The sequence below is a fragment of the Ictalurus punctatus genome, chromosome 12 (genome assembly GCF_001660625.3).
Source record: "Ictalurus punctatus breed USDA103 chromosome 12, Coco_2.0, whole genome shotgun sequence".
In the NCBI taxonomy this organism is placed as follows: Eukaryota; Metazoa; Chordata; class Actinopteri; order Siluriformes; family Ictaluridae; genus Ictalurus; species Ictalurus punctatus.
This window is the reverse complement of record NC_030427.2, coordinates 8,691,406-8,709,270: the sequence shown is the minus strand read 5'-3', so window position 1 is coordinate 8,709,270 and position 17,865 is coordinate 8,691,406. Positions and strand designations below refer to the sequence as shown.

General features: G+C 38.2%; 1 protein-coding gene across 1 annotated transcript; it reads left to right on the top strand.

Moving 5' to 3' along the window:
* Window positions 1-477: 477 nt before the first annotated feature.
* cdk5r2a (cyclin-dependent kinase 5, regulatory subunit 2a (p39)) lies at window positions 478-2,474 on the top strand. Its single transcript, XM_017481033.3, has one exon. It carries the CDS (start codon window positions 840-842, stop codon window positions 1,770-1,772), a length of 933 nt encoding a protein of 310 aa, XP_017336522.1. The 5' UTR covers window positions 478-839; the 3' UTR covers window positions 1,773-2,474.
* The last annotated feature ends 15,391 nt before the right edge of the window (window positions 2,475-17,865 follow it).

Genomic DNA, 17,865 nt, shown 5'->3' with positions numbered 1-17,865 from the left:
AACATGATGATATTTTATTCTTGTACATATTTACAAGGATACTTTTTTTGCACGCATATGCTAAAAAGGATTCCCCCCCTTAATTATATCTTTGTCTCTTAATCTCTGCAAGTAGGTGGTAAAAGCATGTGAAAGAGATGTGATGTGAATTTGTATTTCCGTTTCCATGCCTCTCTGTTCCACCCTTCCTCTGTCAATACTGGTTCATAAATTAAAGTCATTAAATCAATGGGCTAGGCTATGGCCTGACAAGCTATGATGTCATGCTGCATCTCAGTAATACTGTACTTTTTCTTTGCTGGTGTTTGGATCAAATCCAAAAAAGGAACTATAACCTGAAGCAAAAATAGAAAACTGTGAAACAGACGGTCTAACCCATAAGCATGATCCGTTGAGAAATAAGCTAGGTAGATGCTGCTTTTATCGCCCCCTCGGATTGGTGGAATAATTGATCAATCATGGTGCATTGACCAGGGATTGGACGAGTCGGGAGGCTTATCCCGGCTTGCGGGTCTTTACAGTGTGTGTTTTTGCCCGGCTACACATCTCAGGTCCTGCCCATTCCTCGCGCTTGGTAAAGGCTGCGCGCGCAGCGGGATGCAGAAGGAGTGGCGGAGCGCGCGCACGAATGTTGCAGACTCACATATTTTATAGGCACCGTAATCTCTCCGATTCAGCATCTGCCGTTTTTCTTCTCCTCGCCGTCTGTGCAATGGTCCGGTGAATCGTAGATGGACGAGAATCTCTGATCTGAAGTCGCACCTCTCCGGCGCAGTCTACGGGACACAAGGCACATAGCATTCCAACAGGCCGGTGGGTGTTGGTCGTCAACCGCAACCATGGGCACGGTGCTCTCAATTTCTCCCACCTCCAGGAAAGGAGGGATTCTGGACGAAAAAACGGAGGCTGGACACGGTGCCAGTGGCAAGACGGAGAAAAGTCTAAAGCGTCATTCCGTTCTCATATCAGCCCTTACGTGGAAGAGGTTAGTGGCCGCGTCGGCCAAGAAGAAGAGCGCCAAAAAGGTGAACCCCAATCCCCCAGTTTCTCAGATCAGTAACCCTGTGGACCAGCTCAACACCGAAAATCTCAAGAAATCACAATCAGGCTCCGAGCGCAAAAAGCCTGGGCCGCTAGCAGTGCCGGTTCCGACTGTTCCAGATAAAAGCCTTCGCGCCAATCAAACCCAGAATGGCTCACAGAACGGAAAACAGCTCCTGCCGGTCCAGAGACAAGCCAGCACCCGCTCGATAATCTCCCCACGACGCGTGATCGTCCAAGCGTCCACCGGCGAACTGCTGCGCTGCTTGAGCGAGTTCATGTGCCGCAGGTGCTACAAGCTCAAAGAGCTGAGTCCCAACGAGATCATCCTGTGGTTCCGAAATGTAGACCGCTCGCTGCTTATCCAAGGCTGGCAGGACCAAGGTTTCATCACGCCCGCCAACCTGGTGTTCGTCTACCTGCTGTGTCGGGAAGCCGTGACCGAGGACATCAGCAGCGAGTACGAGCTGCAGGCCACGTTCCTCACCTGCTTGTACCTGGCCTACTCCTACATGGGCAACGAGATCTCCTACCCGCTCAAACCTTTTCTGGTCGAGACCAACAAGGAGGTGTTCTGGGAGCGCTCGTTGCGCATCATTGACAAAATGAGTGCCAAAATGCTGCAGATCAACGCTGACCCGCACTTCTTCACCGAGGTTTTCCAGGACCTCAAGAACGAAGCAGGCCCGAAGGACACTAACACCAAATGGACAAACACCTTGGATCGCTAGCTTTATTTTTAACGCGAGAGAGAAGCTCTCTGTTAAGCTCCCCATACAACCCGTCCATGAAGGGTGAATTGAATGTAAGGCACCGAACGGGAGAAAGCGTGAAGCCTGTTTCACGCAATGGACTGCCGGTGAATAAAAAAGGCCTCTCCTCCAAGACAGGGGTTTCATGTTATTATATGTGTATAATAACCACCACGTTGACCCCGGGAATGTCACAAAGGGGGGGTTTCTGGAGGTCTACTTCTAGTTTACTTATAATGCATGCTTAAAGTATTCTAATTGTATCTTCGTTGTGGCTTTTAAAGAAGAAAAAAAGAAAAGAAAAAGAAAACGCTACCTGGTGCCGGGCTACAGTAAGAGGTGTATAAAATGTTAGCTTGTGCGTCAGTGTTCAGATCTTTTATTTCTCTATCCATTTGAAGCTATTTTTGGCGCTAAAGACTAGACGCTATGTTATCACCGACGCTGAGCTGTCCGTGGTGCTGGCCTCCGACACACACACACACACACACACACACACACACACACACACACACACACACACACTGCTCACGTTTTCCCTGATGCTATCTATCTATTTAAACGTTGAATGTACCTATTTTGCAACAAAAACAATTCTCTACCGTCCAATGTGCCAATTGTTATAGTATAAAACGTATGTTTTATATTGTATATTTGAAAATATATGAATAACAAATATGATCCGGCTCCTTTTTATTCTTTTAATATTTAAAAGGGTAATTTGCTTCTTTAAAAAATAAAATAATAATAATAATAAAAAAATAATAAAAAAAAAATAATCAGGAATTAGTTCAAGTGTTTTCCATATTGACATGCTAAAAAAGATTATTATTATTATTATTATTATTATTATTATTATTATTATTATTATTATTATTTTGAAAGATTTATTTGCTTGCTCGGATTTGCTATGGTGAGGCAGCGTTTGTTGACACCACGGATTTAAAAAAAACAAAACAAAACAAACAAACAAAAAAAAAAACAAAGCAACAGTTTGGTTAGATCTTTCTGTCATTCCTTGGTAGGCACAGGCCGGCCATCTCATGATCAAGAGATAATCATGCGGATAAAGACTATTACAGCACCCTGACACTAATCTTAAATCTAATCCTTTGATGATATAACAGTATTTTGGTGGATGGCTTTTTTTTGCACATGGGCAGCTAATTCTAATCAAGAGGATAAGACTATTTTGTAATATAGGTACTTATTTATTCATTTACTAATCAGAGCTCTACCCAGTTGAACGGTTGTCTAGGCTGCTGACCGTGGTGCTGAAACGCTCACTGGTTTAAAATCACCCTTCACACTTTTTTTTTTTTAAAAACAAAAACAAAAACAAAACAATTGTTTAATTGAAGTTATTCTGCTTACAGAACAGCTAATGTGCTACCTCTGCACTCAAAAACAAAACAAAACAAAACAAATGTTTTTGCCTTGTTGAGTTTAATTAATTAGAATGAGCTGAAGTAACACGACTTTTGAACATTTTGTCACACCTTAATTTCATTGTGTTCAATGCACCTAATACATTTAAAACTGAAGTTTACTTAATTAATATGTGTTAAAACTACATGAATCATTTTGTTGACATAACTAATTGGGCAGTGGATCTGTAGTTCCCAGCATGCTTTGCAAGGGACTGCATTAAATCTAGGGATTAAGTGTTATTTTATGTGTTTTTCAGTAAATAGAAAGACATGCTAGTGTTTAATGTTCAGTTATGTTGGACATTTGAAGGAGTCACTGTAATTTTGTTTTGTTTTGTTTTTTAAAAAATTTTGTGGTTACCATTGTGCTGAAGAGAGGTGCTTGTGCTCACGCTGTGGGCAATCAGTGATACAGGTCTTTTCTTACTTGGTCATTATATACATTGTGTATAATGATGAATGAAACTGCTTGATTAAACATAAGACAATTAATTAAACCTCAGTCAATTTAATTAAAAAAAAATAATAATAAGTTGGACCGGCATAAGAAGATTTAGTTTTTACAAATGTAATAAAGTTAACTACACATACTAGAGTAAGTTAATTTGACCTAACCATCTAAATTGTATTGACCCAACTAAACTGATTTATTTTGAATGAACTAAATTAAATAGTGTGTAAAAACTTTCTTTAATTAAATTAAGTAAGAGTAATGAATTCATTTTTTGAATGTGGGGTCTTTTTTTAACTCAAAACAAAAGGGTTAGTTTTGCACTTGAGAGGTCACAATACATTGTGGTGTGGTCTATGAGATTATGGGTAATTAAAAATCAGTAGCCTACACTGGATAAAGAGCGGGTTGAGTTTCTAAAGCATCCTGAATAGCATGCCTATTTTTAAAGTAAGATCAATGTTTACATGCATTCTGTGGGCATCCTAGAAGGAAAACGTCTCGTTATTGAAATCTCGAAACGTCAGATTGCAGCCTATTTGCTCCATCAGCACAGGTCTCTTGCAACAGATGCACCCAGGCAATGCAAGACTGATGGTGGGGGTTGCATGACTCATTGTGAGAGTAAGATAAAGCAGCAGGTTCTGAATCCCCCAGAATTTGTGAATAGAGCACGTGGGTCGGGAGCACATCCCACTGATTGGCTGGAATTTGGTGCAGTCTGACAGAGGTGTCACTGTGACGGAGGAGCTGCGGAACAGGCCACAGGAATTCTGCATTCCCTCGCGTCACTATGGCAACGCACGCGGATACAGGGTGAAGCTTTTAGGGGTTATGCGCTGCAGCAAGCTTGCCAGTGATTTAAAAGATAAACCCAGTGAGTACTGCAAACATTGTACCACAAGCATCACGAGCAAGATCACAAGGACCCTTGTGCCATTTCACCTATGGTCAAGTTCTCTCAACGCTCGCTACAAAACTATAAAAGGTTGTGTACATGCAAGTCTGGCTCATAATGCCAAGACCTGCCTCAGTACATGCACAGTGCCTGATTTATCCGTGCATTGTTCTAGTTTCTTATTAAGTATGTCAGTTATATAAATTTAGCGTGAAGTCACCCTGAATGATGCAGCCGTAGAAACGCAGTTTCCTTGGAGACCTCGGAGAAGAGGCGCTGTGAAAATGTTGCTCTATCAGTAATTCATAAAATCAGATGACATTATCAGCCTGTTGATAGAGGGTGACATGACTCATGATGCTATTTTAGTTCTTCAACGCATACAACAAAATCGCAAGCGTTCAATTAAAAAAACCCATGTTGAATAAAATACCGTGTTTATATAAACCCAGATGAACAAAAATAAGCAACGGTTCATTCAGCACTGCGCATTTGGCAGTGCAAAAATGAAACTAAAGTCACTGCCATCTTACTTATTTAAAGCTGTGTTCTGAAGATGCATTTAAGAAGTACTTCGAACAGCTCTTGGAATCGTTTATTGATGTCAGTGCTATTGAATTACAGTCAATAAATATTCTATAATAACAGTCGGTGCATAACTCTTGTTATTATCACAGGGCAGCTTTCCAGAACAGTGTAACTATTTATACGCATACGCAGTGATGCTATTCTAAATATTCTGAAATGGATGTGCATGTCTCCACACAGAAACACATTCTTGTATCAATATATGCACTCCTGGGCAATAAATTGGGTCAAGCCCAATAAGGCAAAATAGTAATAATACTAAATGCTATAACTGGTCTGCAAATTAGCAAGAATTTAATAAATAGATAAATTATATAAATAGATAAATATATATATATATATATATATATGTGTGTGTGTGTGTGTGTGTGTGTGTGTGTGTGTATATATATATATATATATATATATATATATATATATATATATATATATATATATATATATATATATACATAACCGTGAATGGGTCAGGCAAGGACTGCTGAGAACTGAGGATGTGTTTGTCCTGGAAATGTCTGCATACACACCTCACTTTCACCCTATGTGTCCTCTTCAATGCTCCACCTTGAGCAAGGCTCATTCTTCCGGCAAAACTCTCAGACACTGAGTTTCTGCTCAGGCACGCCTTTGCAGTTCACGCCGAAAATTTTCTATGGGATTCAGGTCAGGGTTTATGATGGCAGCTCCCATGCTGTATGTTCACCTTATTGTCTTTAAGCCATTTTGCTACAACTTTTGATGTAGGAAGACCCAGTTACAACCAAGTTTTAACTTTCTGGCTTATGTCTTGAGGTTTTGAAGTGCACTAGTGCCTATTCCAGCAAAACACAACCATGTAATGGTGCTGGCATACCCCATGCTTCACAGCTGGAATAGTGCTCTTTGGATTAAAAGCCTCAGTCCTTTTCCTCTATACATAATGCTGATTATTATGGTCAAACAGAACAATTTTTGTTTCATCTGACCAGATAGCACTCCTCCTGAAAGGCTGGTGATCACCTGCAAACCTCAGTCTTTTTATGCTGGATATAGAATAGGGGCAATTTCAATGCATGACAGCCTTTCAGGCCATGGCAGTGTAGGATTCTCTTAGTGGTGGATGTACATATTCGGTACCTGATTACTTAATTTCTTCACCTTTTCCTTTATCTTGGGGTTCAGTTGAACTTTCTGAACCAAAGTTCATTCATCCCTTGGAGTTAATTTGTGCCTATTTCTCGAATGATGCAATGTCTGTGTGGCCCCAACATTTGTTATATTTGCATACAATTGTTTGTACAGATGGTACCTTCAGTTGTTTGGAAATTGCTCCTACGGAGGAATCATACTTCTGGAGGTCCACAGTTTTTTTTGTGAGGTCTTAACCGAGTTGCTTTAAGTTTTTCACGGTATCAAGACAGGCTGCTATACAATGCATGCTAGTGGCTATTTTACTTATACAGCACTAACTGTATTCTAAATGATATCTTTAATGATATTTATTACACAGTTGTTAGTTGTTGTGTCCAAATATCAGTACTTCATTAGCAAAAGCTTGTGGTTATTGTGTGTTTGTTTGTTTGGTTAGCAGGTTGGCCATGCTAACTATGGCTAATTATTCAGAACTTATGCCTTATGTACAGTTGAGGTCATAAGGTTACATTTGCCGTGCAGAAGCTGCAAAATGTTAATAATAATAAAAAAAAGAGGTACTATAAAAATTGCATTTTGTATTTTATTTAGTATTGCCCTGAGCTATAAGCTATTTCACGTAATAGATGTTTACATACATTAAGACATACAATAATAACTGAATTTACACCAATTCAACGATTTACATACGCTTGATTCTTAATACCGTGTGTCGTTACCTGGAGGATCAATAAACTGCCCACTATTCTTCAGGAAAATCCTCCAGGTCCTGCACATTCTTTGCATTTCCAGCATTTTCTGCCTATTTGACCCCTTTCCAACAGTGGTCAAATTCTGCAAGGTGTATGTAAATTTATTATATCGACTGTATAAGAAGTAAGCAACTGAGATGATGCCTGAGCAGTAATTTTAGCCTCAGGATTTTTTTTTTTTTAATTCTCATTATGGTGAGTTTGCATAGTGTAGCAATGGAGTGTTTATATGCCAATGTAATGGCTTTTGTTTATAATTACAAATTGAATATACAAGAAGAAACTGGGCAGAATGTTTATATGGCCTTCTTGGTATGTTTGGAATTTATGATTTATGCTTTTATTTAATCTGGTGATATGTTAATCTATTGAACCATGTCTTGCTTATGTTGTTTACAACTGGTTAATAATTAAGCTCACAGCCTCTGTATTTTTATTTATTTTATTTTTATTTACTTTTGCCAGACCTTTTGTATGTGCATTTATAAAGCAGGGCCAGCTTTCTCAGTTGCTGCCTAATAAAAGGATCTGTGATTATGTGGCAAATAGGTCAGCTCTGTGTATCACTGCATCCGTGTATTATGAATGAACAGTGACGCATGTCTGTTTTGATGAGTCTTTTTTTAGCTTATTTGTCTCAATTTAGCACATTTTCCTGATTTTTTTTATTTTTTCCTTGTTTAAACTGAAATATATATCTTTTTTTTTTTTTATATGAATGGGGGATATTTTGGGTGCAATCCAACCGGAAATTCTGCTTGCTAAACTTAACCAACTGGTGTCTTCAGTGTCCAGACTATTAATAAGTGTTGTTAAAATAAAATGTGATGTTACACAGTGGTAAAAAGTCGACTGTCAAAACTTTTTTTGGAGTGTGTTGCAGTCATTAGATTTGAAATGAGTGTATATTTAAAAAAAAAAAAATAATAATAATTAAATTCACAAAGTAAAATATCAAATAATGTTAATAATGTGTTTTCAGTATGGTATAGGGTGAACTGAATTTTCAAATAACTCTTTGTGTTTGTATTCTTGCAATTTCTATACTGTCCCAACTTTTCAGAATTGAGGTTGTATCCATCTATCTATCTATCTATCTATCTATCTATCTATCTATCTATCTATCTATCTATCTATATTTTACAGCCACATCCTAATTAGTGTGTGCAGCATAATTAAGTATATTTTTGCAGTGTGTCAAATGTGTAAATCAGCATCCTATTGTTGTTTTAGAGTGTGGACATTTTACATTTACTGATGGTTATTTTTTACTGTAGGCATTGCTTATTTGGGCTAGTACTTCATTTTGGAGAGCGTGACCAGCGTGTCATCTGTTCAATAGAATTGCAAATGTTTGCTATTTTAGCATCACTCTGGTGCTCTTGTTATTTTTTAAACTAATTGCTGGAACCTTCATTGTTGGTTTATTATTACTTTGATAACCGTGCTAGGCAACCCGGTACAGAGCTCCCCTTATCTCCAAGTATAAACTAAGGGGTGACAAAGTCTTTCAGAATACACCCCCCACCCACCGCCCCACACACCCATACAAACACACACACACACACACACACACACACACACACACACACACACACACACACACACAATAAATCTGACGGTGCAGATTTTAATAGCAGAATTCGCAAAACTCAAAGCATCAAAGCATTATACTCTTTGAATCCATTTCCACAATGTCTAAACAAGATGAGCATGGAAAAGAGGACAAGTATGATGTAGCAGTGACCTTTTATAGGCTACGTGATGTCATGGTCACAAGGGGATAACTTTGCTACTCAGCAAGAAAACGAGCCAAAATGGCAATACTCCATTATTCCTGAAGGAAACCACCTTTGTGGTTCAGAAGGAAAGGAAGAAGAACTGTTTTGATTAAAACTTTTTCAGTTTTTAGTTTTCATGATTACATATTTGTCAATTTTGTTATAAAAAAAAAAATATCACAACATCTAATTATTTTCTAGCACAGCACATAATAAACACTTTGTAATAGGTGGAAAGAATACAGAACACCTATAACTGCTACTGTAGTAATAATTCACTTGAGTGTAAGTGTATAAGTCAAAACTTTTTTATGAGCATAAGTCAAACCAATTAAAAAAAAATACTTCTATATATGAGGAATGTAAATAATCATGTTAAGTAACCATGTAAGGTGCAAATTATTTCAGATTTGCACACAAATTTAAAGGCATATTTGGACACTGTAATGGTAATCAATTTTTTTTTTAAACAAAGCTCAATATTTTGTTGTTAAAATGCCAGCAAAAGTAAAAGTATTATAACTTTAATTGTATTTAAAAAGTACTGTTACAGTGAATTATGTATTCATGTATTTTAACTGAAGGAAAATTACTATTTGCAATTTAGGATTTTGGAATTTTTGGAAAAAACCCTAAGTATTTTTCTGTAAAGCAGTGTGGAATTCTATTTCATGATTATTACGTTACTTATTATTATTTATTATTTATTATTTATTATTATTATTATTATTATTCCGTTATTACATTCCGTTTATGTCCCACATTTCCCCCCTCTATGTTTGTCTGGCTACTTCAGCTTTTAAAAAAACATTATTATTTTTCTATACATTCATAAGAAAAAGTATGTTCTCTTCAGTTCACCCCACAGGGTTTCTATGGGGTTCAGGTCAGGGGACTGGGATGGTCAGGGCAGGACCTTGATTTTGTGGTCAGTAAACCATTTCTGTGTTGATTGTGATGTATGTTTTGGATCATTGTACCGGTGAAGATCCAACCACACCCCATTTGAAGCTTCTGGCAGAGGCAGTCAGGTTTTCATTTAATATCTGTTGATATTTGATAGAGTCCATGATGCCATGTATTCTAATAAAATGTCCAGGTCCTCTGCAGAAAAACAGTCTTGAAATATTAAAGAGCCACCTCCATATTTAACCTTGGGCATGAGGTACTTTTCCATATGGCTACCTCTCTGTGTGCTCCAAAACCACCTCTGGTGTTTGTTACCAAAAAGCGCTAACCTTAACCCTGACCATAGAACCCGATCCCATTTGAAGTTCCAGTAGTGTCTGGCAAACTGAAGATGCTCGAGTTTGTTTTTGGATGAGAGCAGAGGCCTTTTTTCTTGAAACCGTTCCAAACAACTTGTGGTGATGTCGGTGACTTGGGATTGTAGTTTTGGAGACTTTCTGACCCCAAGACGTAACTAACTTCTGCAGTTCTCCAGCTGTGATCCTTGGAGAATTTTTCTCTTTTCCAACTTTTTTTTTTCCCAACATTTCCAGTTGACTGGAACGTCTTAATTATTGCCCTGATGGTGGAAATGGGCCTTTTCAATGCTTGTGCTATTTTCTTATAGCCACGCCCCATTTTGTGAAGCTCAACAACCAAGCCGCACATCACAGCTACATTCCTTGGTCTAACTCATTGTTATGAATGACTAAGGGAATTTGGCCTGTGTGTTACCTCATATTTATACTCCTGAAATTCAGGTTGAACAATTTCCTGTTCCTAGTCACCCAGGTGTACTAACAAACTTTTTTTTAATATATATTTAGATCTGTGTTTTGTTTGCAATTGTTTGATATCCATGAGCGCAGGGTATTTTTGAGATTTTTTTAAACAAAATATCAAAAGGTTAAACAATAAAGACAATTATTAGTGGAGGGCACGGTAGTTGATGCAATTTTGCTATGTTAGTTTAATTAAAACAGACACACCCTTCTGTTGTTGTGCTTTTTATTATTTATATTCATTATATTTAAAAAAAAAAAAAAAAAAAACTTTGGAAAAGTTACCTTATATGATGAATTTTGACTAATTCATTTTGTTATAGCTAATAAGCCATTGTTCCAACCCTGTCAGCGGTGCTCTTAACTAAGATCATCCCAAGAGTCAAGGCTTAGGCTAGGGAAGATGGGAACCCCATCAAATGTTCATCTGGGTCAGTCAAAAAAAATGACCTGCATTGGGAATAAGACAATTCTTATTCTTAAGAAACTACAGGGTTTGGTGGATGAGGGCATGTCACGCCTGCTTCTTCCCTCTGAATTGATCAGTGAACTACTAGCTGGTAAGGACACAACCCAAGCTGCAAATGAAGACAATACTACACCTCAGGACAATCAAACAGTTGTTACCCTTGCCATTCAGGTGACAGGTACTTGCCAGTAACGTCTCTGAAAAGCGTGGACTGGGCAAACTTTTTGGGAGAATACACACATTCTGGTGAGCGGAGTAAGAGACACCTCTACTCCAGTGTACAGTAAACAAGCAGCAACAGGGACAAAACTATACATTCATTACATCCAAATCTTCTCCCACCCGTAAATGACCTACTCCTGGAAGAAGACATTTGCAGCTCCAGAGACAAGAAGAACCAGATGATGTAGAACCAGAATCAGAACTGGAAGTGGTCCAGAAAATGTGTGACTTAAAGGAATATGTAGCTGGAACATGTATCAGTGTCAATAATGAAGTGTGAGATGAGGCACCAGGTGAATGATGAGGAACTTTTCTTTTTTTTTTTTAGAAGATCTGTACAAACCCAGAGTATTCTTCACATATCAAAACCTTGGCCAACCATCTTACCAGCCTTGGAGACCAGGAATAAATGGGGTGAGCACTTGAGTTGACCTGACAACACACTAGCATGAGATGTCAAGAGACATGGGGGAGAGTTTCATTAAAACCAACCATCACCTTTTTCCTTTTATGATTTAAAAATTCATGATGTTTAAAAAAAAAAAAAAAAAAAAAAATTATGATGGTTGCCTTATTCAGTTTTTTGATGTTATATGATGGATTTTTGACTCATTCAGTGTGTGATAGCTAATGAGTCATTGTTCCTGCCAGTAGATGTTGTTCTTATGTTTGAGAGACAGGGAAACTGCAGCCAGTGGCTGTGTGAAAAGATCTAAATAAATTTTGTACCAAAGACTTATGACACTAAATTATGTGTCCATCTCCTTGTTGTTCTTCAGAGAGAGAAAGAGAGAGAGAGAGAGTTCACCAAACTCACAGTATTCAGCATAGACTGCTAGCATGCTATGCTATATTGTTCATGGCCCAGATTCCCCTAGCCCTGAGGCTGGCAACATACTCTACCCTTGAGGGTATATCTTTTGTACATTTAGAGCAACATTCCAGTGGAACATAATAAGGTACATAATTGTATCTTAAAGAGCACTGTTGTACCTTTGGGGGATGATTTACATGTGTTGTTTGGGGACCAAAAATGTATGTGTGCAGTAGCCATGCCTGAGAGGGGGCAGGGGAGCGGATCATGATTTAGCTGGACCGGGTGATTTGAGGCCTGAGCTGGTGATTGATGGTTGATGGGACTCATTTGCATTTGTGTTCATGTCCAGTGCCTCTATTTATGTTTTTTCTTTTCCTCACTGAACAGGAATCTGAGCCAGTTTGTGCCCATTAACCGAGTAAAGCTGAGTAGAATAAGTGACAAGCAAGCTGAAAAGCTGCACTTTTGTAAGTGTAAGTTTTATGTTACTGCCCGGTGACCATGCCAAGAGGCCCAGGCATTAATACAGAAAAGCTCACATGTGGTCTTGCCTTGGGTCTGCCGTGTTCTCTGGGCATTGTGCTGAAAATATTGTTACAGTTGTCGTTAGTGTGTGTGTGTGTGTGTGTGTGTGTGTGTGTGTGTGTGTGTGTGTGTGTGTGTGTGTGTGTGTGTGTGTGTGTGTGTGTTTTAAAAGCTTAGACTTCAATGTGAGGACATACAGTACTGTGCAAATGTTTTAGGCACCCTATTTTTTAGTACAAACTTTGTTATAGATTTTTTAAATTTATGACTCCTACATGATCGAGTCAGTACAAAAACATTTTAGATTCCCAAACATTCGTTTTCTAGCTCAAAATTAAATGTTACAGAAAAAAGTTGGTATGTCAGTGAAGAACGCAGCAGGTTACATAAGAGACCACTACTCAGACAAAAGACACAATGAAGGCTGCTGGGTTTTGCTGCAAAAAATAAGAAGCAAATACAACAGCCAAAGTCTCCAGAAGTACTGTAGCTTGTTCTGCAAGATGGTCAATAAAACTTACAACTCATTTCCTTATAAAACTGTCTCAAATTGTACCGGAGACTATTATTTTTATTTTTTGTCACACCAAATATTGACTTTGTCTCATTTACCACTGTTTACTCCTCTTTACGGTATTTTATTTATTTTTATTTTTATTTTTTTAACTGTAGAAGCATTTAATTTCATTATTCTACATCACAGTACTATAGCCAAAATCAGACCCATCCATTTTAACTCACTGATAAAGCACATCATCAAAAAATCAGTGCGTCCAGAACAGTGCAGCTTTAAACCAATTCAGTTCCTTCTCCAGTTCCTAATCTTAACAACGTGCTCCTCTTATTCAGGCACTGAACCTTTGAACAGACTAATCTAACACTTATAGTTTCATACATCATTCAACTCAGTGGGTAGAATCTGGTCTCTGTAGATAAGACTTTAAAATGATGGTCCCAGGAAAAAATCTGACAGAGCAGCGCCAGACGAGCAACCGAGAGGAAGCCAGCTTGGAACTAATACCTCTCACACATTTCACTGTTCCTTAAAACAAGTCAACAATAAAAGGACAAGATAGATTCCCTACCCCTGCTCACAAGTGGTGCAGATTGGCAAGAGTTCCTGTTGGTGTGAGGTACTGTAGCTTTGCTATTCGTTTTATCAAGTAGGCCTAATTTAAAGACACAACGACGAGCACACAAACCAATAGGAAAAACACATTGCAAAAACAATAAGTATGTATCATTAAATCAAATACTACAGGGCTTTGGCAAAGCACAATAAAAGGACTTATTAAAAAGCTAGTGCAACTTAGTGACACTAATACTTAAACAGATGTTGATGCAGGGGGTCAACATAGAGGAAATCTACTTTAAATTCATTCGTTTAATTTTACATTTACCACGCCTGAAATTCAGAAATCACTGTTTTTGTTTTTTTTCTTACAAAGCTTGTTTGTCATTCGCACAGATCATAAAATGATGATAGGGCTAAATCTTGTTCAGTTCTGCATTCGTCCATGCGCTAATCACACACATGCAGTAATCATTATCTTTAGTAGACATACACACATTTAAATATCACTCTCTATTGTATATTCAATTCAATTCAATTCAATTCAATTTTATTCGTATAGCGCTTTTTACAATAGACATTGTCTCAAAGCAGCTTTACAGAAATATCAACACGGTATGCAGATATTAAAAGGTGTGAATTTATCCCAACTGAGCAAGCCACTGAGTGGCGACGGTGGCGAGGAAAAACTCCCTAAGATGTTTTAAGAGGAAGAAACCTTGAGAGGAACCCGACTCAGAAGGGAACCCGTCCTCATCTGGGTAACAACAGATAGTGTGAAAAAGTTCATTATGGATTTATATGAAGTCTGTATGGCGTTAGGAGCAGCCGTAGTCCCAGCAGTCTGGAATTAGAGAAGATTTGAGCTCCATCCAGAGGCAGAGAGGATCTGGATCTCTAGTATCTCCATAAATTCGTGTGGGGCTCGGCGAAAGGAGCCGAGTATATGAGGTCTATTCTCCTTTTTAAAGCCATCACTGCTTTAATGTGGACTGCACTAAATGACATTCAACACTGCAGCAGCACTTCAGTATTGAAGTATGAAACACTATAACGGTTAGTTAAAATACACCTACCGGCCACTTTAATAGGAACACCTACTCATTCATGAACTCATCCAATCTGCAAGTCATATGAAAGCAATACATAGAATCATACAGAAACGAGTAAAGCGCTTCAGTTAAAGTTCCTCTGCTGTTGAAGTGCATCCACTTCAAGGTTCAGGGTTCTGTGTATTCTGTGATGCTTTTCTGCTCACAACGGTTGTAAAGAGTTCCTGTTTTAGTTACCATTTTAGCTTCCTTTCAGCTTGAACCAGTCTGGTCATTCTCTTCTGACCTCTCTCATCAACAAGACGTTTCTACACACAGAACTGCCACTCGCTGAATGTTTTTTTTTTAATTTTTTTTTTTTTATCCCCCTGCAGCATTATGTGTAAATTCTAAAGACTGTTGTGTGTGAAAATCCCACGGGATCAGCAGTTTCTGAATACTCAAACCGGCCCATGGTCAAAGGGACTAAGATCATCCCCAGAAGCTCATTTTAAAAAGCGTGCGGAATCTGAGATATGAGATATAATAATAATTGTTTCTGTGAGGAGCGGTAGTTTGTTTGTGCGATTACCATTCAAATGAAACAAGCCAGGTTCCTGGGTAATTCTCCTTCTACTGGCAAAATGAAAACATTGATTAAAGCTGTAATGTGGCATTGATTTGAACCCTATGAAACACTGTGTATATATGGATATTGATACAATTCGACTGCAGTTAGGTTACCCAGATGTTCCCAGATGTATCCTCTTCCTAATCATCAGTACAGAATTGCATGATTCATAAGTCATGTGCATATTAGCCTTTTTGACTGCATAATTATTGTCCTAAAACAATCTAGAATAGCTGTGACCATGTTAGGTTTCACATTCATAAATCTCATCCACTGACTCTAGATTCATGCAGCCTCATTCTGACAAAAACAACTCACCCACACAAACTGGTTAGGTAACATGAGTGAGGGGGAGTCATGCTCTGAGTTTTGATAATCCTCATATAACCCAGGAGGCATGTAGCACCAGAGAAAAAAAAAAAAAGAAGAAGAAGAAGACATTAGATGACTCAGACAATGTCTCTGGAGTTCTGTTGCTTTTTAAAATGACTTATAAAGCTAGAAATAAAATCAGTAATGTTGTTTGGGTGTACCTGTGTGTTTTATTAATTTTTTCAGGGTTTCTCCTGGAACACCTTGCAGTAGGATGTCACAGTTCCAGTTTCACAAGAATTTCTCTCACTATCCTCTGAGTCATAGTTAGATGGGGTTTTTTTTCCCACATCCACCTGGTTCCAATGCATGGGGCACAACATGCTTTCATGGAGAGTGACTGAAAGAGGATCAGCGTCTCAGTGAGAGGCATTATCATATAAGCCCTGCTTGAGATCCCCTCTCGGCATTTGTAGAGCAGGACAGGGCACTGCAACGGTTGTGCTGTTGTACTGTTGGAGCTCCCAGTCAATCCTATATACACAATATATGGGGGAAAATATAGAATAGAATTTCTTTATTTTATCTGGTGCAACAACAGTGCTTGTCATGCAAAATTAAAAAAAAAAAATAATAATAATAATAATAATAATAATAGAAAAGAAAAAAAGAAAACACACAAAAGTACAACATACAGTAGCACATCCAAATGAAGAATCAACTATGTGCCTTCAGATAGCGCAGTTCATCGTGCGAATTTGTGAAAAGGAAATTTAACACTCGTTGCGGAGTGCAATCTTTTCTCTGTGAAAATCATGATTCACACAGCCATGGTGAAGAAGTTTCATATCACCTTCTGGAGAACATGCTAGTTATACCACAGCACGTGATTGTCCAGAAGGCCTTGAATAATTTTCTGTAACAGCTGCTCTGAAAAAAAAGTACTGCTGGATCTGATTCAAATCACAGGTTTTCAATAACGCGCTCATTCCAGTATGTTATTGTTTCTATAGTAACGGCTAATCCAAAAGGTCCTGTATCTATCGACTATCGACATGATTTAAGGCAGATTTAACAAAGTAACATGTATAATCGTTGATATGGTGAAGATTCCTGTAAGGGGCGCATTGATTTATTATTTATAAATGCATATATTATTTTTCTCCAGTGTCAGAGCTTTGTAACTGTCAGAGTCAAAGCCGTAACTTTAAGTTTTCCACCGCAAGAAAATCTTCAAGACAGAGGACTTTCTGGTTTCTTGATAACATGAAAGAGACTTCAAGAGGGAGAAAAAGAGAGAGGCTGGTTAATGTAACTGTAAATGTACATGTGCTGTAAAGGCAACTATAAACTGTTAAAAAGTGTCAGTAACAGTTAAAATATTGTTTAAAAAATGTCATCATTAGTAAATCACTGTGGTATACCTTTACATACATTTACATTATACGAGGAATAAAACACTTCAGGGTATTCTGTTATAAGAAAATGTTTCATTCCTTTCTTAGCTAAGGATTCCCAGTAAACCCAGCACACAGGAAATACACACTGTCTCCAAATAAGAATGAACATGTGCTCCTTAAGGTTCAGACAAAACGGTGCGGTGGCTTAATTTCCATGTTCAGATTTTGATTCGCATAATTACAGTGAAGAAAGATTCATATCGTGCCCCCTCCTTCCCTAGTCTTCTGGGGAATTGTTGGCAGAGCGTTGCCACGGTAGCGAGCAATGGCACAAGGAGCAGACTGAGAAAGAGGGTGAGACATACACTGGCAGTGGGAAGGGAGGACGTGAGGGTGTGATGGGGAGGGAAAGAAGGGGGGCAGACGTCTGGCTCAGAACATAGAGACAAAAAAAGGAACAGAACAGAACATGGAGGTACTCTGAGGAAAATACAGGAACAAACAAAAGAACCAAGAAAACATTATGACCAAACTGATTAGACGGCAGTCATCTTGCTTGTTTGCGTTTTTGTTTGTTTGTTTGTTTGCTCTAGATGAAATTATTCTGATAAACAGGATTGTGCCATAGTTCACATAATTCATTTTTCTGCATACACGGTGGACTCGTTATTCTCCATCTCACTTCTCTGTCTCTATCACACTGATGAACACGTCAAAAACACACTTATGAACTACCTATTGCATATCTAAAAAATAATAATAATAATAATAATTATGTGTATCAAGCTATTGCAGCCGGAAAAAAAAACATGCTTCAGAATTCTCGGCACCC